This window comes from Typopeltis vanoorti, chromosome 16, assembly GCF_054136105.1.
Source record: "Typopeltis vanoorti isolate ZY-2024b chromosome 16, IOZ_Tvanoo_1.0, whole genome shotgun sequence".
Lineage (NCBI taxonomy): Eukaryota > Metazoa > Arthropoda > Arachnida > Uropygi > Thelyphonidae > Typopeltis > Typopeltis vanoorti.
Genome location: NC_143564.1, coordinates 94,759,965 through 94,786,676, shown reverse-complemented (window position 1 = coordinate 94,786,676; position 26,712 = coordinate 94,759,965). Strand labels below are relative to the sequence as shown.

At 35.2% G+C, this 26,712-nt stretch overlaps 1 protein-coding gene across 1 annotated transcript in view; it reads right to left on the bottom strand.

Annotated features, from left to right (window-relative positions):
• Positions 1-21,070, bottom strand: part of LOC150098189 (ras-related protein Rap-1b-like) — a 63,816-nt gene extending 42,746 nt beyond the window's left edge. The window contains exon 1 of the mRNA XM_090406473.1: positions 20,842-21,070. Coding sequence (XP_090262599.1) covers positions 20,842-20,983 — 142 coding nt within the window. The 5' untranslated portion in view covers positions 20,984-21,070. The remainder of the gene's footprint in view (positions 1-20,841) is intronic.
• Positions 21,071-26,712: the final 5,642 nt, after the last annotated feature.

Sequence of the window (26,712 nt, the reverse complement as noted above, 5' to 3'; positions counted from 1 at the left end):
ACTAACGCCATCTACCGCCGACCACCACCACTAGTATTTCCACAGTCAATCACAAACATTCATGCCCACGGCGGGATCTGACACTTGATTTAACACTAAATCAAGGAGACTTGTGAAAGAAATGGTCGAACATATCTTTTAGTACGTACTAAACTTCTATTGACAAATGCGAGAAAAGTTTATTATTAAAATAATGTTTTAATTATCAAACTACATCCACCACAATAAAATCATCAGCATTTTTACAATAATCGAATTATGTAAGTTAATGTTAAAAATTGGTTTAGCGTTTTAAAGTGTTACTAAGTGCAGTATTTCGTCAAGAAAGTTTTTTTAAAAAATCTTTATTTTCTAGTCCATAGTAAACAAAAATTTCCGCTAACGACAGGGTTGTTAAATCGTGGTATGCTAAATATACCGAAAATAAAGAGTTGTTTCGATGTTGGTCTACTTGAAATTCTCGACAGGAAAGGTATTTTATCGTAACATACTACCAAACCTTTAAGATACTGATAAGATATCATTATATTGGTAGTAATGTTTTTTTTAAGAGTGTAACAGCATTAAGTGTATCTTTGTTTCCTTTCTTGTTACTAAAATGAAATGCATTCTCAGAATAAAAGAATGCTTAGTCCTATTTATTAAATAGAATTAAACTTTAAACATATATAAAATACCATCTTCTATTTATACAACTTCTTCAGTGAACTCTAATAATAGTTTTTCGTTCACAGCAAAATTTGTAAGAGCAGCTACAAGCATTAAGTTTAAAACCACGTCAGCAGTAAACAGTCAATCGTGTGCTCTGTTTTAAATACTGAATAGGGCGGTTTTATTCTTTAGATGGTGGATTGTAATAAAGACGAAACATGGGAAGTTACTGCAAATAGAATTCACCATATCTTTTTATTGGTATGTAGAGACGATCTCTACATACCAGACTTCGCTTTCGGTTGAATGAACGAGGATTTTTATGCACTACTGATTTACTTAAAAAAAAAAAAATCGATAATGCGAAGAAAATATCGAGTTCATCTATTTCTATCTCCGATCTCATTCCAAAGATATCACGGAGAGCTAAATGTACCTAGTTGAAAAATTTCAGATCTTCCCCATTTGTTAACAAACGTAGAAAAAATTCCGAGTACATTTCTTCGTTTGTGATAAAAGGTATTCAGTCAGGCAGAAAATTGACGTAATGCTCAAAGAGCCTTGGCGTTTGTCTTTTTTCATGTCTTTTCCAAAGCCGGTGCTATGAAGAGTAACAAGTACCGTCTAAGGAATCGTAGATTTATTTGATCTATTTTTGGCGACTGACTCCAATCTGATGATGGACTTTTTCCAACATACACTTCCGTTTCCCTAAAATGTTAGAAGAAATTCCTCTAATTTTTCACTATAATCGCCCAAGCTGCACGCTAACTGATGTCAAAACTGTTCCCAATTAAAATAAGCACGTCATGTAAACTTACTGTTTTTGAAATAATAAAAAAAAGTGAAACACTAAAACAGTTCTTCCTGTTCTCCAATAACACTCGTGACTTCACATTACATAAATTGTATTTCTTTATTGCCCGTTTGCGGATTGCGAGGAGGACCCAGCAAGACGTAAATTGCTGCTATAGTAAGTGATATATTTAAATCTGTTTTCTTGTGCAACATTGTAGCCCATTCTCACTCATGAGTTAGTGACGCGTGGAATCAGAGTTGTCACCTTAGATCATAATTCAAATAAAGAACACTGCGCATCGGGGGTTGTCTTCACAAACAATTTTGTCCATTGCTCAGAAGAGAAAATTGCTTAGCACTAGATTTACACGCACATCAGCTATTTGTGTCGGAAACCAAGGAGCATATTTACCCTCGTGAAAACTGTATTTCAAAGTTACATACCAATGATTGTGCTGACTTGGGATTTACTCTTGTAAAATATTTTTTTTTTTTTTTCTCTTGTGGCAGCTCTGTCTTGCCTCATAGTTCGTAAGACGGACAGCATCCCTGCTTTCCAATCTACACATGTGAAGTTAGAATAGATGTTTGTGAAAGCCTAGGTAATAAATTTATCAGCTAATGTTCATGCCAATGTCCATCCTTTCATGGATACAACTGCCATGAAAATATTTTCTAAAAGCACCCGAATGGTTGTTCCCTTAGACAACCGTTCCGATGCTTCTAGAGAAGATTTTTTTTAAAATTATATTTATAACGATCGAATTTTTGAGTTCCTGTTGGATAAATGTGAAGTTAGTTCGTCTTCTAGATGCGATGACAACGTATGTAAAAACCGAGGATGGATTGGTCGCTAGGGTGAAATCTTCTGCAAAAACTAAGTTGGATGGTTATAAATCAACGCGTATGATCAATGATTCCCAAACTCTTATTTCGCCAATTGATATATTATTATTAAGAGAGACCTCCAGGGAGTCAGAGTCATCGAGGGAGGCCACATACTACACACACCAGCTATCATACTTATTCTTGAATTCATTCACACTGCCTGCACTCACAACATCCAACGGCAATCCATTCCAATCACGCACGACCCTCTGAGAGAAAAATATAGCCCTCACATCCTTCTTGGCAGCCTTCATTCTCAGCTTCCAAGGATACCCACCCTCCATAAATTGAAATCCTGTATGATCCTTTCAGAAGTTTGTAAGTCTCAATCATATCATCCCACTTTCTCCTGTTTTCCAGTGTCTGCAGTCTACAAATTCTTTCTTCAGTCTACAAATTCTGTCTTCATAATCAGGATTCCACAATCCTGATATCATTTTTAACACTCTCCTTTGTATATCAGAATCGCATCGGAAACCAGGAGACCAGACCTCCGCACAATAGTCGAAGTGAGGTCTTATCAAGGTCTTGTAAAGAGGCAAAATAGCATCCTTATCTTTACATGTGAATGTTCATTTCAGCCCTGAACTTCAACTTCCTATCTATTAACACTCCCAGATCCCTAGCTTCTTCCGTATCTTCCAGCCTAATCACACCAATATAATACGACACTGGATAGCTAATCATGCCAAAGTGAACGCATATTTACATTTACTGCATATTTAGCAGCATTTCTGATTAACCTATCTATCTTTGCATCATCAGCAAATAGTTATATGTCGCTTGTTAAATCCTTCCCAATATCATTCATGTTCAGATATGTTTTGATATGCTTTAAAAATGCTGCAGGTGGTTTCCTAATTCTTAAAATTCAATTATCAAAACTCGTTAGTATATGAACATAACAGTTAGTACATCCATACCGAATGTTCTTTTGAATGACATTTAAACAAAAAATGAGGCTAGTCACTAAACGTAACAAGTATTCATTTGAGTCATGACTGTTTATTTCTCATTCTCACTAAGGCTACACGTTTTTTAAATTCGTGCAATATAAGAAGGAGAAAAAAAAACTAAGTTTAACACACTCGATTTTTTACTATGTCATCTCGGTAATATTTAACCTTGGTTATTTTCTACTTTTAATATCCATTTATTAATTCATATAATGCTGGATAATTAACTAGTTCTGATTATAAATGATATTCGTTAAATTTTATGTCAGTTTTACTAATTACATCACTGGAAGCGTCAAGTTGCTTAACAAGAATTCCAATTCCATTATGATCAGAGCTACGCAATCAGAGAAAAAAAACCAAGGAGGGCAGAAGATAACTGAGACAATAGTACTCAACTTCACATTCACAGCATGCGTGGAACTGAAGCCAGCTGTTGGCTAATTTCTTTTAGTATGGTATAGGTCATAACGAAAATAAAATCAATACTTTTATTCATGGAAGATTCAGGTAAAAGGCTTAAAACGAGCTTCTTGAGAAAACAAAAAAGAAAGCGAAATGAATTAACTATTCATGGCATGTCTCAAGTTTGTTCAATCCAACGAAAACTTGATTGCCTAAATAACTTAACCTTTAATATTCAACCATAATTACTGAAACAGCTAAGTTAAAGGCAATTTAAAATGTTTGTTTATTGTGGAGTATAGTTAATCAGAAACTGCAAGTGAAACGGGAAAATTTGTTTAAAGAATGAAGCTACTCATGTTCGTTTACCCAAGTTTTTTTCATCATTATAATTCTAAGTATTATTTCATGGCCTGGGATGCACAAAACATCCAGCTAGGGCACCAGCAGCAATACTTAGGTCCTTTATAAATTTCCCAGTATTTTCTAAATTCATTTGATTGCTCAGTATGTATTTCTTTTTCGAGTGTTGCAGCAGATGCTCAGGATAAAAGCATTTTCAAATATTCGGTGTTTACTAGAAAATCCTGTAAGTTCGAACCACTGACTTCAAATTATATTCCCTGAAGATTACGAAGCGATAATATGATACATGGTTTTCCTTTTGATACTGGCATAACTTATTCCTTATTTTTATTAGAAACGAAAAAGATTAACGATGTGTCAAAAGCGGTTGCATACGTCGACTGTAAGCTTCTACGAAGACTCATTTACCATTTTGCTTTTTATTTCAAAGCATCTCGGATAAACGATGTTAAATGCTTTTTCGCCTTCCGATGGTAATGTGCGGTTAATTTGTCTTCATTTTATAATGGCAAAGACATTCAAGGAGATATCGGTTGTATATCACGTAACCTTGTAATATCGTGAATGGAACAGACTAAATAACCTGAAGAATACAGCTCCTAGAGATCAATCTTATTTTAAGCCACTTCAGTCTCCAGTAAGCTTTGGAATTACTGCCAAAATACCCGAGACTCTGAGGCTAGTATTGCATGTTAGTCAGCTGGGGTGTGGTTGAGCCGTTGGTCTATATGGCGAGGTGAATCCCAACAAGCAAGATGGATGATATGGATTGTCTTAAATGGACGATAAGAATCATCTAGTTAAGACAACAAAAAAAAAGTCTCCAAAACAACTCAGCACCATTTTTTTTCTCCTCATGAGACATACTTTTCAGCTACTAATGAGGATGAGTCTTAGATTCTAAGGATGAGTACAAATCTACTCATCCTTAGAATACTAAGGATGTGCACCAGAAACTGTCCTAAAATTCCATTAAGGCCAAAGTTTCAACAGAAGGAAGGTCTGTTTCGACTGGCTCTATTTTTTCCATAGGTACTTCCCCATGAACATTTCTCTACTGAACTTCCATTGGGCTTGTTAACTTCAAGATCAGCAGCTATTTAACATACTTTTATACTCCAACTGCAAATTCACCGAAACCTGCTTCTCTTCCTCATCTGCCTGTTCTCTGAAAACAGCCTTTCTCAAAGTGTTCCAAAACAAATACAGCATCCTGATTTTCAAGAAAAAATATCAACGGGTTCTTTCTTTCCCCACTTATACCATGCACGCAGCATTAATGAACTAATATAATATAAAATATTAAGAAAAATATTAAAACACCAACATATAAACAAACATAATATAAGCACGTTAGCACTTGGCATCTTCTCAGTGGATGACCAAAGATTATAATATTTCTAACACAGGACAATAAGATGAAGAATGTTTTACCTTTGGAGAGATGAGCAGCTTTTTTTTTTTTTTAAACTCCCCTCATTCTCTTGCTTTTCTTAATTTTACCCAAACTTTCCTCTTCTAAAAATGGACCGAATTCTTGAATCCACTCCTGTCTTCTTCCCTAGTAGGGACCTCATTATGCTCATATTACTCCAATGTTTGTTTTCCTAAAGATGACTTTCCATCCCTATTGCATTTTAATGTCATAGAAATATAAAAATATTTTCTAGGATCAGCCTCTGAGAAAACATACTACTAACTCCATTCAATGGTGGTACTTATAGGTTCTTATCGCCTCTGACGTGCCAAGGGTGTGGGTCCTAAGGACCCATCTTTGGTACAGTAACTATAATATTAATAGAATAAGATGGTTAGTCATATGCCTATGAATATGTAAATTGGGGATGTTCATCCGACCAGTTTGCCTGCATAAAAAAAAATAAATCCAGAGTTTCCTGTAGCAAAACTCCTCCACCCTCGTATGTAATGGACTAACTCAGATTTAACTGAAAAGCCTTTATTACAAGACTCTTTGCCTAAGAGTCTAGACCGAATTCGAACTTGTTCTTCCAGACCCAAGGCAATGCAAGGAAGGTCTTAACTCATATTTGGACAATTTGACTCATAAGTATACAGTTTATGTTAAAATCAAATAAAATATTTAACGCAAATGGAAATATAATATTTATATGTTGCATTATTGAAGAAGGTGCACAAACTCCGCGTGCGCCAGACGAATTAAAAAAGTATAGGAATCCATGCGTGAAAGTGACAATCAATTATTACTGCCTTATTGAGGTTTTATTTTATAAGTTGCAACAACTTAAAGAATATTTAAGTAAATTTGACCTTATGACTTGCTACACTAAAGTTATAGATGTTAAATGATTTTTACTTGGATAGGAAAGTTAATCCTGTCTATTTAAATAATAAAGGGAAATAAAAACTCGCATAAGATAAATTAAATTCCTACATGTTTTAATAAGAACATTTTTGTTTCGGAAAGTGATAGCTTTATTAATAGAATAAAATTTGCACCACCTCCTCAGGGGTTGAGTTAGCATTGCACAGTGTGAAAGTATGATACTGATAATAAAGAGCTTTTCAAAGGATATTCAAAGACAGGTCATGAATAGATTCGCATCCCATCAACATGGTTGTCACTGCATGTTTTTCCTACTCAAAAGCTTGGGAAACTTTTAATGTACATTTTTTTCCTTATTTTAGATAAACAACTTTTCTATTCAGTCTCACAGATTTTTTTCTGTCTGTAAACTGTTTTTTTTTTCATTAATAGACTACGGAACTATAATTTTAAAAACTATTTACAACTGTTGAATCCAGCATTTCAGATGTATGAAATGATTTTTTAACATTTATCTGTAACTCTGCTTTCATATGTTTGCTGGTTGACTTGTTTTCAGCTTACTGTTGACCATCTTTTCTAAACGATAAACATTTGGAATGAATTTATTCAAGGACACAGAAAGCTGTGCCATTTGAAGAAGATATCTCCATCTCATTCAAGAAACCGCTATATTCCGAGCTGGATTAAAATCACTTGAGCTATGAAAATGTAAAGAGATTCAAGGAGGTGAAGAACTCTTTAAGATAGTAAAAAAGCGAATCAATTCTTTAATTAATTGAATTAAAAGGCTCAAAAAGAATCACTGATATGAGTCTATTTCGAATCACTTCCATGGCTTAACAGGATGAAGTACAATGTTAAAATATTTCCTCTAATTTCTATATATTGTATAGATATCTAGTACTCATACAGCTCGATGGTCCTACGTATAGTAATATTTGCGTTGTCTTTCTACCTTAGCTATTTAGGATATAAAAACGTGTTTTAATATTACAGTGCGTAACAATATCAGCTCTCAACAGCACGAAAGACACGTGAAATGCCACAGACAACAAGGAATCATGTCATAGATTTCAAAAACATCCAACTTTTGTTACATCTGATGCGTTTCTATAATCTCGTGCATGTTGGTTGAATAGACAGCGTCTCCACTGTCTACCAAAAGTGGGATTTGGAACTCACGACCTGTAGGTTCGAAATTCATCGAAGCATGGCTTTTGAAAATCTAGGTGTTTAAATATTTCGATGCGAGACCCCCTAATCCGCTTACAAGGGAACCCGAATCTGATAAAAAAAAGTCCATGTTTTTAGTTTCCAAATTATATACCCGTTTGCTTTATTTGAGGATGATAAGACTTGGCTATCGAAACGCAAGAAATGAGCAGCTAAAAAAATCATGACCAATACATACACCGCGGAATGTTTGAAATTCAGAATGGATATATTTATCTTCTAAGATTTTTTTTGCTCTTCGAAGTAAAGTAGAATTGAGCCTTTTAAGTCACTTACTAGTTTGTCATGATTAACTCTTATTACAAGAATAATTAGGGCCAAAAATGATCGATTTCCAACTTTATTCGACAGGTCTTAAATTGGACGCAGCATTAAATGAAAAAAAAAATTAAATTACTTTGAAAAGAAGGTAATGCCTAAAAAAGATCTTTTCTTATTCTCCGCACAATCTACAATTAGCATCGTTCAACCGATTTTGACCAAATCTGGGATACAGTTGCTGCTTGCTTTGTCGAAGTTCCCTTGAAAATGTCCTAATTGGACTGAAATGAAAGGAATTGAGGGGAAAGCTATAATCCGCAGATACCACATATCGTTCAGGCAATTATTTCGAAGTCTAGAATGTTTCTGACACTGATTAAGATTTTCTGAAGAAAAAAAAAATGTACCTCAAACTCTCTTAAATGGAGCAGACAAAACTGTAAGGGAGCGCTACTTTCTCTGCTCTCCAAGTCGATAAACATGAAGTCTATCGATTACATTTGAAATATAGCTGTGTTCTACGTTGATGAAAGGTCTCCTGAGAAATTCAGCCTAATTGGACTGAAATGAAGAAGGAATTGCAGCAAGGATTGTCAACGTCTTCTATGACAATTTCCACATAAATGAATCCGAAATGGAAGGTTTGGAAAGAGAATGCTGCATGCACCTCTACAAACCGCATCATGCAGCCGACTTTGACTAATTATATGTCAGCTATTTGCCTGCTTCGTCTTAAAAAAAAAAATCAAGCACTGAAGAAATGGCAACTTAACATTTTTTTAGCTGAGAAAGTCCCCCCCCCCCACACTGAAATTTGAGTATCGTAATCACAGCAGCAAGAGAAATATTGACAATTATTAAACACAATGTGAGTAAACTAACGGCTTATAAATTGAAGCTAATCTCTTGAATCCACAATACCTTGCTCACTTTTATACACGAATTTTCTGTGCTTGACACTTCCACGAACTCCGAAGATTCATTATCGTTGGCTGTTTCACGTATTTAACTAAGTATATTCTCGGAGAGAAAAACAAAGATGGGGGAAGAGAAGAAACCACGGATTTTTCTTATAAGAAAAGCTTTTTCACGTCAAAGATTTGAACTCCTTTTCTAAACCAAAGTGTGTAATGCCACGATTATATTATAATTAAATTATTAGATCAGATCTCCACGCAAATTGGATAGTTAAAGAGTGATGACCATTAAGTAGCTACATGCGTGATTATAAAAACAACACGGTGGTAACGCAAAACGTGAACCTATTTAGCAAAAATGAAGCTCCCTTGCTGAGAGATAGAGAAAGTTGTCTACCAATGCACAATTCTACCAAACGGAAGGATATTCTTAGTGCTTCCGCTAGACTGTCGTCCATCTTATAGCTTGAAGGCCACTTCTATTTTCTCAAAGCAAAGCATGACATTTTCCAGTCTCGTATCCGTCGCTGTGAAACAGCCTCTGTGTTCCTGAATCGATATTTCATAAAGGCAGGTGTACTTGACGGTGTGGTTAAGTCAAGCAAGAACACAGCTGTTGCGCAAAGTATGGTATTTTCTTTAAAAAAAAATCGGTATGTAAGAAATGCAGCCATCGAACTCGACATTTGTCATGGATTTCAATAACCCGACTGATTTTATGCATTAGGTATAATATTTAACAGCTCGAGTGTGTGTGCGCGTGTTTAATCTCCATATCGTTCTTGTGCACTGACTTCAGTATACATAAATTCACCGACCGAATATTCTTGCTTGAGTGACATAAGGATTTTTCATTTGAAGATGAGTAAGCTTAGTTTCACGTAGTAAGGTTCCTCATCATAACAGGAGGAATAACTAAAAGATGTCATATTAGCAGCATGTCTTTACCTCGACGTCAATCTCAATCTAACCCGTTTGAGGGCACCTCCCCTCCTCAATTTCCCTAACGTCTTGGCAACCACACATCCTACTGATCTTATTGTATTTACTTGTACAGGATATGCACTTTAAATGTACACTAACATATCTTAGCTAAGTGTAAGAAAATATCGTGTAAAGATGAATTTTTCTGGACTTTGTACTCTCTCTCCTGTTGTAAAATATCAGATCTAGCTTATAACTCATCTTCCCTCCCTCCTGCCACATATAAATAAATGTACTTAATTACGAAGGGGGGGGGGATTAAAGTTCTGATAAACACCTACGACAAAAATGATATTAAAGTAACTCTTGTTATATATCTTAAAAGAACAAATTATTACAATTTGATGAAATTGTAATAATTTGTTCTAATTATTTGTAATAATAAAATGTGGGGGATTAAAGAGTTTTTTAAGAAATGTTCTTTCTTGTGGTTATATATCAGTTGTTTTTATATAATTTTTATTCTCGGTGTTTATCAGAACTTTTCAAGCCTCCGCCTTGTCGAACACATTACCTTTTAACTCACCAGATAATTTTTTTTTAAAAATAAACTTTCAATCATACTATATTACCACAGTGAAAAAAACTTATAGAAAAACTAAACCGAATTTTGATTGTATCAAGCATTATTTTAAATACTTTTTTAGATATATTCACTAAGACTATTTGAAACAGGAACAGCTCTGTTCAATATTGCTTTACAGTCGAATGGTTTATCTTAGTGTTAGAGCATCGAAAGAATCTCCAGTTGCTTTTGTGGGAATAAATTAACAAAACAGACTGCTTTGTAAGGACCTTTATAGATAATCCTCGTGTTAGTCATTTTTTCAGGACACTTTCCGACAAGTGTTGACAAACATTTAAGGATGTTTCATCCTGTCACACTTTATAATGCTAATTCGATTCAGCCTGTTTTGTAGTCGCGTAATTCTGTAGAACTCACCACAGCCCTGTGAAGTGGCTACACTCCATGATTCAAGTTCTGCAGAAGAAAGGCCATTATGGAATCGATTACAGTCATCAAGTAGAGCTACTTTTTTTCCTCCCTTCTCTAAGAAAGTCAATATGAACTAATGCCCTATGAAAATATAAAGTGTGCTTAAAGTACTTTTTTTAAAAAAAGTCAACTCTATTATGACATCAAAATTATCATAGTATGACTTTTTTAAAAAAATATTTCGTCATCATTTTCTACTTTGGTGCGAATTTTTTACGTTTATCTTGAAGACTAAAAAGAGAATGACACTGCTTTAGAATACTTTAAGTCTGTTTGCTTTCACGAAAACAAAAGTATTTAGAATATGATAACAAATAAATCATTAATAGAAGTGCCAAGATTTGTTTGTCATACGAACACGACAATAACAACTTTAACGATTACTTGCTCGCATTCGGGACTGAAGAAACTGTGGTTCTTTCTCTTAAATGGGATTAGTGGCCATGATATATCCAAGACGTTTCTGTTTTCTATTGTACAGTTTCCTAAACGGATTACAAGAGGCAAGTAAATACCTTCTGTTTAGCTGAAGGCGAACGCACTAATACGTGTAATTAAATGGGAAATAAATTAAAGAACACTTTGTTCATGCATTACATCATGATTTTATTACAAAAAAAAAAAAAGGAGAGAAATGCCGATGTAAAAACAGCATAAGTCGCAACTGATTTGTTTCAGTCCCTATACCACAACAAGTAAATCAATATTGATTTCATTTTTAAAAAGAAGGCCGAGTTATTTCACTCAACTTGAATGAATAGAATCACACGAGTTATGCAATTTTTATTTTTTTACCTCAAATACATATGAATAGGTTTATGTTTAAAGTAAAAACCGGAGCGCCCAGAGGAAGCTACAACACGACGAATTTAGTGATGGAAAAAGTAATTAGCTTCGGGTGAAAATGCTCAAAAAAAAAATCTTCTCCATTTAAGTTTCATTGGAAGGAGGCGTGTGCGTATCAGGTTTTATATATATATATATATATATATAAAATAAAAAAAAAACGGAATTTCAGAACGCTCAGCAAATGACAAGTGGTGCCATGGAAAAGCCTTTACATGCCTGACACAATGACTTGAGAGCAATTTACATCAGATAAAGTCTATGGCTTTACCAGCTGTAAATGGGAGAAACTTCTTTCCCAATAAATATGAATTTATTTGCACCTCAAATTGACTAAGATTGTTTTTTCCGGAATAAACTATATAGGATGTTCAGTTTCTATTTTAAGTAACAAGTACTACGCCTCTATTGTCTGTGCATTCTACAACGAAGTCGGCCATGTTATTTTTAATGTATAAAGCTTGATTGTGCAAACTTCCATTATCCACGTTCTTGTTTTCTTTCCGATGTTCGTCTGGTATCATTTATAACTTTGACCTAGAACTTGCTTCGAAATGTTCAGCGCGAGCTTCGAATAGTATGACGGACCTTAGGTTCTCAACGTTTTCGCTGTTCGACTAAGAAAAAAAAAAAAAAAAAAAAAAAAACCTGTATTTGATAGCACTGCTGCGATGCTTTAAGCATAAACTCTAAATTGATTTCTTCTTACAGAGTGCCGAAGTTATCCTCATCAGGAATAACAATTTGCTATGGCGAAAAAAATATTGGAGTGCTTAAAAAACCGTTAGCGAGAAGCCATAATTAATCCGGATGACCACTTTTCGTTCATTTCTCTTTAATTAACGAACTTCTTACCAACTGTGCCATTAAAGCAGTTCGTAAATTAGAACAAAACATTCATTTCAGTGAAAGGCAGTCAAAGCAAATATTCACCGATGGTTAGCGTTTCTTAGATAATTAATTTTACTTTTATTCCGGTACATTAAACACCTCCTCTTGTGTGTATAAAAAAAAACGGAGGAATAAGAGAAACTGCATTATTGCAGTTTCTCTTATTCGTCCGTTTTTTTTTCCTTCTTACCAAATGTATTTGCTGTACAAGTTTCTTCCATTTTTGTAATCCTCTACTGTTCGATGGAATTAGTGTTTCAAAATGTTTTCCACCCTACGTCGTTCACCGGGGTGAAAGCCAAGTTAGACGGGATTAGTCAGGAGGGATTTGTTTCTTTGATGCCAAGACAGCAAAATGAGTTTGTTCTATCAGCTAGTAACGAAATCCTGTTCAAATAAAATAAAGCAATCCTGAAGCTCTTTTTTATTTAGTATTTGTTCGTAGGAATGGAAATAATACAAAAACAGAAGTAATTGCCTTTGCTGGTTTGTCTAAATTCCTTTTGACTTTCATAAACCAGTTAAAAGAGAAAATAGCTGTAGTTCGCAAAAGCAAGGAAGTTTAGTACAAAAGTGTTAAGAAGCAATGATATGCTTTCGTATTATTTTCTACATCCCCCCCCCCAAGAATTTATAGAATTAATCTTTCCTTCGTGAAAGGTTGATTACTAAAGTCTGAACTTCAAACAGTATGCTCAACAATACTGTTTGAAGTTTACTCAGAGCACTGATATACAATTACGTCATCAAGAAAAAAGATGACAGGCTGTTAAAAATATTGATTATCTATATGACGTCATACCTTAATTTTTTTTTCCTTATAATAAAGCGAAAATTAGTCTGCAATTAATTCAAACAGGCGTAAATTGACCCGAAAAATCTCAAGAATGCAAATACTGTTATAAATGTCATACTGTGGATTAATGATTACTGTTAAAAAGTACGTTTGGGTGGCATGAATGCTTTATGATTTACTATAACACTTCAGAAATTTACTTAAGCGAAAATTTCAACCATAATTTGTACCTGATTTTGTGATAATTTCATCTGAATCATTTCTTGAGTATATGAGAAAAGGATCGAAGAAGCCAATGATCACTGATCTCACAACTGTATAAAACAAGCAACACACACACACACACACACACTACGTAACACCCGTCAAATAAACTAGATATACAGACCCTCGTAGGATCATTCCTTCATGGGCAGGTTTTTCCCGGCGTCAAGTAACACTTTCGCACTCAGGTTTAGTATTGTTTTTTCAAGGTTAAGAAGTTGGCGAAATGAAGTTCATATCTTTTTGGTGATTTTTTTATTACTATACAGAATTTATGGGAGAGCCCCAGCGGGAATTAAAGAAAATGCTTTCCTTATCTTGAAATTTCATCCGTACAAGGAATCTTATTTCCGTTCTATAGATTAATTCGAAACAGGATTGCGCTTTTAAACAGCTTGTTGACTTGATACAAATAACCGATTCATTTTGTACAGTCATTTAAATTCTTTTAAAATTTTCCAAATTAAGTAGTTGAGGGAAACTTTAATCAGGGATATGAAATTAATTTTCTCTTTTACAGCAGAATAATATTTTGTCGAATTTATTTATTACACTATGTCGTTATATCCAAGAAATAATTTTTAAATGCTAACTTATATTATTTACCTATAATTATTACTTAAAAAAATAAATTTCACTGAATTTTGTAAGCGTCAAGACAATTACAATGTCTGAAGAAACTTGCATCTTGTTTGAAGTCTTAAAATATTTACGTTAATGCACGATCCTTAAAGGCATTGTTAAAATCCACCCATTTGGGTCATCCAATACATTGTACGAAAAATGCCAAGCAGAAATATGAAAACGAGCAACAAAGCAGTGACGCATTTGCAATGGTTACAATTCTCGCGAAATCTTTCTAGTTTGGTATACATGGGTTGTAATTAATGTTCTCATAACGAAACTGGGTACCGTTATTGTTAATATTGGGGTGTGACCTGCCGTTGAAAGTATTTATTGCTGTGCATTAAAATTGTTAGATTTTATCTACAAAGTTATGGAGGCAAGTTATGCTATTATTACGATGGCGATCGTACGACTGTAAATCGATCTTCCACTTGGGAATGTGAGTTTGGCTGGAATATTCCATCTGAAGAAAAAGAGCACGATCTAGTGGCGGCCAGTGAAAATTTTAAGTGGGGGTGCTGCATATACAAAATAAAAATAAATTATTTTTTTCTTAATCAGTAACCAATTTATTAATAAATAAATTTACATGTTAAAAAAATTGCTTTATTAAAAATATTTCACCCTCACCACGAACAAACACCAATAAAAGTTTCGTATCGCACAGAAATAACGCGCGCAAGCATACGATACACTGCTCAACCGAGCAGTGTCGGAATCACTTGTAACGTGCAACGACAAGCGCAACCAAATATCAGCGAGTCTAGCTGCAATTGGCCTAACGTGATAATTCCGACACTGTGTTTCGTAATCTAAAGCGTTAATCCAACAATTCGAATTATTAACTATTCAATCAATGTCGAAATATAAGCTGTAACCTTTAACATGTTGTATTGCATTTATATAATGTTGTAAGTATTGCTATTATTTATAAACACAAACAGAATTTCAATTTTTCATTTTTTCCTTGGGGTGCTGCAGTGTCGATGTACGAGCTGCCACTGGTACGATCTAATACGAACAGCTGATCGATGTAAATTTCCAATTTTTTTTTTTTAATTTGTAGGCTGGATATATACAATATGATCTACTACACGCTATCTACTATACACTAACCACAATTATACTTGATAAGAAATTTCTATTTTCATCCATCTTTTATATAAGCTTAATCAAGCGTTTGCTGACCTGGCTGGCTGAGTGGACAGAGTCTCCACTCGACAATCAACGTCGTTTCGAATTTCACTGTTGAGTGGATGTTTGTGAATGAAGGTGACAAACGATTTCCGTAGTCCTGCGTGAGACTGCCATCCTGTTTATTGGGTCCTGAAGTAGTTTCATTGGAAGGACCTACATTCGAATCCTATTTAGAACGAGAGGGACATTTACCATGTCTTGTCAACTGAAAGTTGACTTTGGCCATCAACTCAAACCAATGCTGAAGTGGTTTGGTAAAGAACTAGGGCAGAGTTCTCATCCAGTAACGCTTAGCTTATCCATATTACTAAGTGTACCACGTGTTTCCAGCCTTTTGGGATTCACATAAAAAAGAGCTTTTGTATGTGAAGCATCTTCACGAATAAACTACTTTTTGTGGAACCGATGGAAAAAAATTTGTATAAAGAAGGATCGACTTTACATGTTGAATTTGGCTGTTGGGAGCGTTTTCCACACTAGTTTTGACCTTTACTGAGGTCCCTCGGTGCATTTAAGGATCCACTTCCAGCAGATAAGATCCGAAAGGTCAAAACTTAACCTTTATGAAAGGTCGAAGTGGCTTCTACCCTCCCATCCTGTGAAAGGAGTGTGCTATGCATTATAGTAAACAACTACTTTATTTGAAGTCAGCTGCTCGCTATGAACGAGTAGTTTAGCAGTGAAGCTGCTACTTCGCACGCAAACATTTATTTGCTTACTCTTGGAAAAAAATGTAAACAAGAATACGATTTCTTGTCACGTGCGATACACTTGGACACGGCAAAAAAAGACAGTTGACTCGAACTGATTACGGAAGAAGAGATAACAGTGATTATTATATTGTTTTTATGAAGCGACTTTTTTTTTTTTAACCAGATGGATAGCTTATTATTTATCTGGTAATACAGGACCGATACCCACCCCCCACACACAAATTTTATTCTCTCTTGCATTTTAAGGCGGGTCTTTTTACTATCTTCAAAAGAACTTCCCAGAACACCATTTCCTCACCAGTAAATCAATCCACTCTTTCCGTCTGCTCCATGATAAACGAAGTAGTTAAAATGCAAGAAAAATCAATTTCTAGCAGTGTGTGTTATGCTCACGTATCTACCTCCTTATAGCAAATCCTCATCTTTCTTAATCACTCTACTTGAAGATACTTTTGACAAAATCATTCCTTCTTGGTAAGTGGGATGCTTGTGGAAGAGTCCCTAATTATCGATTCAGTTTTACTTATTTTCCTTCTCTCTCTCTCTGCTAAATCCACACGATAGGGAAAAATTATAGAAAATCAATTAATAGTTTTAGAAGCAATTAAACTCATTTCGGTTTTGTAAAGCTGTTTATTGTCTCGTATTTAAATATTTCTTTGTAGATGCCATAACTAAGGATTTCTGTGCGAAAGTTTGGTAATTACAGCTAAGGCTATGAGAGAAATGTGCGTCTGTTAATTGCGTGTATTCTCCGGCTGGCAATCTTCAAACCCATCAAGAATTTTAATTCGATTATTCCTCTTCAGAATATAGAAAAATAGCAAGGAAATCTTTCTTATTCAGTTACATTGTGGTTGTCGGACTATAAGCTAACACCCACTTCAGAGCGCTAAACTCGCTTGTTAACGATGTTTTAGACATCGATGAAGCGGTCTTTCCAAACACAGTAATGCATTACGTTTTATACTTTTAAATTAAAGTGTAATATTCAAATACACACATCCTCACATCTCTACAAGTGGAGTTGCTATGGCAACTACAGTTCGGTAATTACAACTAAGGCTATGAGAGAAATGTGTGTCTGTTAATTGGTGTGTTCTCTGGCTGGTTAGTCTCTTTTTCGGAATGATAACTGTTTCATACGGAGGTGTCAAGGTTAGCTCACCGTCACTTGAAAAAAAAAAAATCAAAATCGTATATAAAAGGCGTCCATATCGTAAACGAGATTCGAATGTTGGTCTGTTCAAGTGAAGGACGAATGTGCATCGCAAAATATTTTAGCTTTTTTTTTTAAAATTAAACTGTACTTAAGCGTTATATTGAGTAGTATAATACATCATTTCCGTCTTATTTCATCTTATATATATATATAACCAAGAAATGCGCAACCGCATAAATTTACACGTGGTTCTTTAATATTCCTTTAGCATATTAGCTTTTCAAGATAACAAATATAAGTTCAGTTTAAAATACTTTTTATATTTCTCTCCTCTCAAGTTATTTTCAAACTGTGTTCAGCTTCAAAATAAACAGGAATCCCCTCTGGACCACTGTCTTCAATAATTGATTGAAACCAATAGGAATAAAACAGTCTGCGGCGATGTTGCCTGGAGGTACCATGCATACTGCATCGCCAAACAATCAATATTCCATTCAATAGTTGGCTCAAAACGTTCGCTGTACCGAAGGATCTAAACCAAATTCAGAGATTTGTCTTATAAATGGTGTTTGAGTGACGTTTCCATCTTATCGAAGGATAATTTTTCGAAAGCTAACTATTCCTTAGCTTTTTTTTCGACAACGTTCTTTCTCCTTCTACTAAAATAAACCGATGTATCAAGAAAAGAGATTGCACCGTAAACCAAGAACTCCTTTAATCTGATGAGATCTGCACTGTGGCAATTCTTATAACAAGAAGTGCACGCGGTTAGTCTAGTGGTTATCTCATTTACGATTGACTTACTCCGTGAGAGAATCACAAGGTCACTGCAGATAACGTTTTGATGAGCGTATTTAGTACATTTTATGCTCAGTTCCGAGTTAGTTGGTTTCACGATGTAAATTACTGTTGAAAAATGTCATTCTCTACTTTAACAACTGGAGTTTCTTAAAATTATACTCGGACATACTCCAGTATATATTGGGACGCATTAACCCCAAACTGCGATTAAAAAAAAAAAAAAAGCATGGTATCCAGAATCAAAACTATCTTGTACCGCAATTGACGTGACATTTGTCTCTTGATTGGAAAGCACGCACGCACACACAAATCCAAGCACGAAAGGCTGTAAACCTCTTGTATACATTTATGCATAACTCGCTGAAAACAGTGGCGAGCTTTTCCTATTAGGTTCCTGAGTTCTTATTAAAATATTCTGAGGGTTTGTGCAGTCATTCAAGTCCATAGTGATGACATCCGGTATTTAAGTTGTTCTGAGGCCAATTTATCTCCGTCTGCTTGTACTTTCAGTAATAAGTTTACAGGAATGAGCTAGTATTTAATATTAATTTACTATTACATTTTTGTTTGCATTTAGGATCAGAAAGGGTCGAGAAGCTCAGCTATCGTTGGCAAATCTAAAAAATACGGGAAATCAATTGTCAGAAAAGGCAAATATCCTAACAATTAAAACTTCAATTGTTATTGATGCCAAACAAACCAGCCAGCGAACACACATACACCATTCCTTCTTCAACAGAGAGAGGAGAGCTAATGCTAAATAGAAAAACTTCACTTTCCCACATTTCGGATGTACGCTAAAGCTCGGGTTCTCCAATACTGATTCAACGCCAAGGTCTAAATCATTCTGTTCGTATCGTATTGTGATTTTCAATAGCTGTAAGCTTTGTTTCTCATCAATTTTTATTTTCTTGATAATAACATATCAACTCCTTCACTACACTTCCATTCAGTTATGAATTAGTTTATAAAATCCGAATATTAATTTACTCATTTGTGGTTTGAAAAATCTTTTTTTTCGCTGATGTAAAAAGACTTGTTAAAACTGGCTGATGGATAACCATCTTAGAAATATTCTTCATAACCGGTATTGTTTATTCGTAGGAACACAAAAGTGCTTTTAAGTCTAGACAAGATTTCCTTGTTTACCGTTTTCTCCGATGTCAACCCCATCATTTTTAAAGGCAGTCTCATTTATTGTGCACTGCGCCACTATTTGGTCTTGTCATCTTGACAAAAGAAATGAAGTGTTTTTTTCAAGCAAACTGAAGATTTTTTTCAGGAACAGCAATAAAGTTTTAGTTTCTGTTATTATTTCACCATTCTGTACAAACAAAACTGATGAAATCCAACTCCAAAGTTAAAATAAAAAAGGACTGCGCTTAAATCAAACTCCAATCTATGTAAACGGAGAAAGATGTATACGATTTTCGGCTTGCACAGCAAGACATATATTCGACACCTTTAATAGCCATACATTCAAAGCATGCTGAAATGATCTGACTTCGTCTGCAATATGAAAATAATCGTGGAAATGGCAAGAATTACACGAGATAAACAATGTTCTTTGTCTGGTGATTTTATAACAATACTATCAACAATACGAGCTCATTTATTTCCAAATGCTTCTTGCTTACTTCAAGAATTACTTTTTTGAAATTGAAGTTGCACAGAAACTGACATGTAACAGAAGATGATTTTCATTGTCGATAAAAAGGCATTCACAGTTGACGATCAACTCGATACTGTCATTATTCTAAAGCCTTTTCTTGGAACTCCGCTGAAAATTACCTGAGCATTATCGACTTTAGAAGCATCGCATCTTCTGAATGTCTTTCTGAGTGCATGGAAAACTCGCATTTCTATGGACTAGGTTACCGGGCTACTGTAATGCATTAGTTTGCGAGACTCAAAAAAGACCCATGCAAGATTATAATACAAGTCAATGTTTGTATATACTCCAATATTTTTGGATCTTCAACATATCATGTGATCTTGTTTTTGATTTTTCGTCGAATTTCCACAAGTAAATTCTCCTCACACGTTCTATTGTTGAAGTAATTGTTATATGAATAAAGCAACAATAATGCGATATTCAAAATGATAACAATTCCCTCAATATTTCTAACAATATAGAACGCAGGTATAAACATTGTATAAATGCCAAAGCAGCTAACTGCTACCATTTTTGATAAATAATTTAGTCTGTTAATAATTTATACCAATCGGCAACAAATAAATTTTCACACATTATGACGATATTTTTAAGTATACGACTGACATGTAACGGGGTTTTGTTAATGTTCTAGCACTTCACTAGCAGTTAAAAATTCCATTTAAAATGAAAATACGGTGTCAGTGAGCTATTGGAATCAAGTTTGATTTACTCCAAACAATTTAATATATAAATTATGATATATCTTTCAGATTACTTCTTGAATCATTGGCTTCACTAAATATACTTTGTTGGAAACATGCCATAAACCAACTTTACTAAACGTATAACTTAAATTGATTACAGTAGTTCATCAACTTCCAGTGGTGTACAGTCACTGCACCTAAATCTCTCAGATCAATACAAGGTTATCGTAAACAATTCAGTAAACAAAAAGGTCTCTAGCTAGATGGCTAACGCATTTCATTAATACTATAGTGGTTAGGATCGTTATAGAAAAATAAGAAATTTATGGGCTTATATAAATGACGTGTACTGACCTTTGCAATATGGATGAAAGAATGAAGATTACCTGTCGTTAAGAAAAGCAGATGACATCACTTACCTGGCATCTGGACGGTGTGCCTGTAATAGTCCTCCACAGTGGGCTTGTAACTATGAGAGAAAAATCCCTCCATAAATTGGACAACCAGAGACGTTTTACCCACTCCACCTGCTCCGAGCACCACTAGCTTATTCTCTCGCATGCTTCACGTGTCTGAACTAGACACGCAAACGAGCCGATGATAAAAGGAGGGGAAAAGGACGTGTATGAAAGGAAAAAAAAAAAAAAATTCTCTTTAAAATAATCCGGCAAAACACATATCGGTAGGTTTTTTATCCATGCTAGATGTTAATTACTTTCAGATACATTGTAAGCCTACGACAGTCTTTAAAAATACTTTTTCTTCGTTCGAATACCAGCTTCGTGATATTTGCGACGATGTATGTTTTAATCCGACGTTACCATCACCTCCTTTCTTTGACGAATTGAAGGATCTCATAGCAACGTCTCAGCGTAATGACAACATCCCAAAACTTCTAGATAAGAGGGGAACCACTGAAGCTTTGTTGCATTCTCTTTAGTTCGGAAAAAAAAAACCAAAACAAAATCGTTGCAATCCCGGCAATCCTCACTTTTAACGTATCATAGACTGAGTGAGGAAGAGAATGAGAGAAAAGAGAACTCGCAGCCTGATCGTTTATCGAGGTTCACGTCGGTGCGCAGTAGTAAAAGGCACAGCATGTAGAAGTGTAAGACTATTCCACGCCGTGCTAAGTGGAGCTGGACAGCAATAAAATACACGCTTTTGACGCGCATGCGCATCAAAAGGAGAGAAGAATGCTCATGCTCCCGGTGTGCTGTAACTTTCGCGAACTCGTAAAACATTTTTTTTTTCTCCCAAGTGGCGAGAATACTTCTAATAGCAACACACCTTCTCCGTACGACATCGTACGGTAGTGGATGGTCGACATGTGTCTATCGTAGATTTCACAATTTGAGAAAACCCGATTTCAGTTTGATATGAAAGACATTCGAGGCAACTCTCTCTCTTCTCTTCGCTCTTTCAGGGTTGCGTCGCAATGCGTGTGGACAACCCAGTGCTTTTTTGACTTCGGTCGGCTTCCCTTTTCATCGTACGTCACCATCGGAGCGGCTTTACCGTCTTTGTAGTCTAGGCAACCGTGTCGTGTGTGCTACCGCATGACTAGGAAGATCACACACTACCTGTAGATGAAAAGAGAGGGAATCGCTTTTCTAATCTGTTTTTTTTTTTTTTTTTGTCGTGATGACCCTTGTTTTTCTGATAGGAATGTCCCAGTAATGCAGTGATGCTGAAGGATTTTTAATATACCATATAAGACCAACAGTTTTTCTTAACAATAAAAACTGACATTAAAAATACATAGGTAGATTTCTATACGCAGCCTCTCTATACGTTTTGACAACCGATAACGAAACGCCAAAATGAAGGCAGTTTACAAGCGAGCCAGGAAATCTCCATCGTGCAGACAATACTGGAATTTAATACACGCCTTTTGTTGAAAACTCAAAAGGCGTCAACCTGATCTTATATATGACACTTCATAGGCGAAACGCGGTGGTAATCCTTATTACTCGTTCCTCTATATTTAAAATCATAATAAGCTCTCATATTCAGAGATAACTGTCTTAGGTCATTTGCAGATCGCGTGACGTCTTTACCTAGTCAAACATATGAAGAAGCAAGTGATAAATCACGTCAGAAAATTTGACAAAGAAAACAAAAAACGCACATTCTAATTATAAAGGGGAAAAAAATCCAGTAAATTAGGAATTTTATTCTACAAGTACATTGTTTTCAAATAAATAGAATGGAGAAATTGGAGTTCGTTAAAGTACAGAATAAAATTTAATTAAAAAATGAAAAAAAAAAAAAACGAAATACTAATGCAACTTAAAAAAAATAAGACAAAACGTGCCATTTTCAATTTTAGGTCACACGACGGTGTTATTACACTTCTAAACTTCATGTCCTCGTAACCACTTCCACGGCATGTTTTCCCAATTAGCTAATAATGGAAACTACATTATTATCAACTGCGTCAGTCGGTGTAAGTCAACATGCGGTTCGTTACTGTAATGCTAAGAAGCTAGCAAGCCTGTTGATAATATAGAATAAGCCTTCTTCATAAGAAAATAAGTTGTGCGAAAGATATGCTCTCTCGGGTTTATTTACAGCGCGACCTAGTTTCCTTATTACTTTTCTTCTAGGACTTTTGTGAAGAAGAATAAGTTATTTGCCATCGCTGCGTGAATTTCAATAACAAATAGTTGTTACTGACAAGTCAGAATTTTGTTTAAAAAAACAACGTCATCTCTTCTGGTTTGCGATTATAGAATTTAGCGGACTTTTTGGTTTCCAGTTTATCTTTAAGGATTTAGAAGACTCTTATTTCAAAAGATTTTAGATATAGCTTAAGAAATGACTGCCAATCAATGAAAAAATACGAGGATGGTCTTGACCTTGAGTTCTCGGTCTTGACCATAGATAGAAAAAAAATCTTGCCGATAGTGTTGCTAAATTAATACATCTGTCATAAGCATCGATGTGAAACTGGAAGTCATTTTATCTAGTAGTTTGTTTTATACAGCTGTCTGAAGCAAAAGTGTTGTCTGTATCCTTTGAAATGCATAAAATTGAATACTGTGTGTTATAAAATTCTTTGTAAAAGAAAGTTTAACGCCAAAGGAAATTCATTCTAAGTTCATAAAACTTTCTGGGCACTCTTCTCCTTCGTTTTCGACAATTAAGAAATGGGCTGCTGAGTTTAAACGTGGCCGTACGAGCCTTGAAGAGGATCCACGTGAAGGACGTCCAAAAAGTGTAACACAATCAGACATCATTGATCAAGTGCACGATATGGTATTGGATGACCCACGAGTCAAAGTGCGTGAAATTGCTGAGACTACAGGAATTTCAAAAGAACGTGTAGGATGAATATTGCATAAATAATTGCATATGAAAAAGCTTTGCACAAGATGGGTGCCGCGCTTGCTCACAAATGATCAAAAACGCACGCGCATGAAAATCTCTGAACAGTGCTTGGAAGGTTTTAACAAGGAAAAAACTGATTTTGTGCGTCGATTTATTTCTATGGATGAGACTTGGATTCACCAATTACACACCAGAATCCAAACAGCAATCAAAACAGTGGACAGAAGCCGGTTGTTCAGCGCCAAAGAAGACAAAGTCGGTTCCATCAGCAGGAAAGGTCATGGCATCGGTGTTTTGGGATGCTAAAAGGCATTTTGTTTATTAATTATCTTGAAGGGAATAAAACAATAACCGGAGAATATTTTTCCGATATTTTATCCAGACTAGACGAAAAAATTCGTGAGAAAGGTTCGTCGAAGAAAATATCATCTTTCATCAGGACAATGCACCTGCCCACAAAGTTGTTTTGGCAATGGGAAAATTAAGGGATCTGCACTATGAATTGTTGGAACATCCACCCCATTCCCCACATTGGCTCCCTCTGACTTCTATCTCTTCCCAAAACTAAAACTCTTCCTTACTGGTCAGCGTTTTTCTTCGCATCAAAAGGTAATTGCCGCTGTAGAGGGGTATTTTGAAGATCTTACTGAGAACCACAACAGGGAAAGGATAATGGCGCTGGAGCATCGCTGGAATAAATGTATTAGTCTTAACGGAGGTCATGTTGTAAAATAAAAATAAGTTTGGAATTATAAATTCGTTTTTTCATTGTTAGACCGAGAACGTTTCAGACTACCCTCGTATATCTTCTCCAGTACCTTGATTATCCGAATTTCATTAATTTTTAAATCATTTTGTTGAAGCGTGGATACAAACATGAAAACGAAACAGGCTCTGCACTGATAAATTAGCAAACATTTAATAAAAGTTATTATTCCTCTTCCTTCCTTCTTCTCGCCCCCCCGTAATGATATTAGATTATTCGAGGGCTAGGGGTAAATCTTTCCTATTTTGCTCTGTCATTTCGCCTTATGCACTATTGTGAGGCACCAACCCGTTTGGCCAGCGTGGTGCTGTAAGGCCAAATCCCCACCCCCTCCCCGGAGGGAAACGTGAATGATGAATCAAATAGGAAGATTACATACTGTCTCGTCCGTCGCCCAGCATAAAAAGGGACGCGTCCTAGACTTAGGAAGAGGGTGTAGGTCGAAAAATGTGCTAGAGTCTCCATCATCTCTATTCACTTGAAGACCATCTACAATGAACAATGACAGAAAGATATTAGTAGGAACATAACTGCAGATCTCAACGGGATGATGATAGATTGGAAGAACTGATGAATGAATTGGACCATATAAAATGGGACGTTGTGGGCCTATCGAAGAAAAGAACGAAAGAAGGAACTCTCATGCGATTAAAAGATGGACATCTACTCTACCACTGTGAATGTGAAAGAAACTCAACTGGTGGTGTAGGATTCCTAATAAATAAAACACTCAAGGACAATGTCCTGTTTTTAAATAAAATAGCATCAAGAATAGCTGAACTAAGTCGCTTCATAAATAAAAAGATACCGACTGAAAATTATACAAATATACGCCCCAACTACGGACCATCCAGACGAAGAGATAGAAGATTTCTATGAAACATTAGAATCCACATTAAATAAGTCTAAAGAATTATACATAATTATAATGGGCGACTTTAATGCCAAGATTGGAAGCAGAGATGGCCATCTGAACTCCATTGGTAAATTTGGATTTGGACAGAGGAATGAAAGAGGACAAAAGACTTATTGAATTCGCAGAAGAAAATAACCTCTTATGTAATTATGAACAGCTTTTTCAAGAAGAAAATCAACCGCAAATGGATTTGGAGAAGCGCTAATGGACAAACGTATAATGAAATAGACTTCCTCCTCTCCAACAAAAGACACATAATCAATAATACCGAAGTGCTTAATAGATTCAATACAGGAAGTGACCACAGACTATTAAGGGCAAAAGTATGGACCAACAAGAAATGGGAACGGAATAAGCGTATAAGAAATATGTCCGATTTAGTGAATCTATAAAACTTCTACCACAATAAAAGCTGTTATAGAGAATCCCTCAAAAATGAACTAAAACGTTAAACACAGCTACTACCATCGATAACGTTAATGAAATCTTAAAATCTATCTTGAATTGTGCACTAGAAATAGGTGTAAAAAGGGACCAAAGAGAGGAAAAACTAAGGCAGGAAATCTTAGATCTGATGAAGAAAAGAAGGGATATGAAAAGAGATTTGAATGACACAAATAAAATATACGGAAATTTGTGAAACTATACGCAAAAGGATGAAACATGAAATTAGATCGTATAATAATAAGAAAATTAACGAAACAATAGAAAACAATAGTAATATGAAGGTCCTGAGACGAACATTATCAGTTGGAAAAATGGAAATAGCTGCTGTAAGAGGAAAAATGGTGAACTTATTAAAAAATAGAGATGCAATAATCAAAAGGAATTCAGGAATTTTATACTGAATTCTGTGAAGACAAAGACATCCAAGAATCAAATATGGATAACTCGAGCGAGGAAGAACACGATGCCCCTGAGATCTTACAAGGTGAAGTAGAAATAGCACTGCGGGAAATGAAGAATGGAAAGGCCCCAGGAGAAGATGGAATTATGGTAGACTTCTTAAAACTGGGAGGAAGCCCTGTTCACATCAAACAGCTGACCAAACTCTTTAATAAAAGCCTAAAACAGAGAAAAATTCCAAAAACAATTCACTTCTAATATTAATTTTTAAAGCGATAAGGAAGAAATTAAAAACTACAGACCTATAAAGCCTACCCGTACCATATATAAAGTCTTCACAAAAATTATAAATAATAGAATAAAATCTAAACTAGAGGGAATGCAATCCTGTGAACAAGCTGGATTTAGAAAAAATTACAATACTTTGGA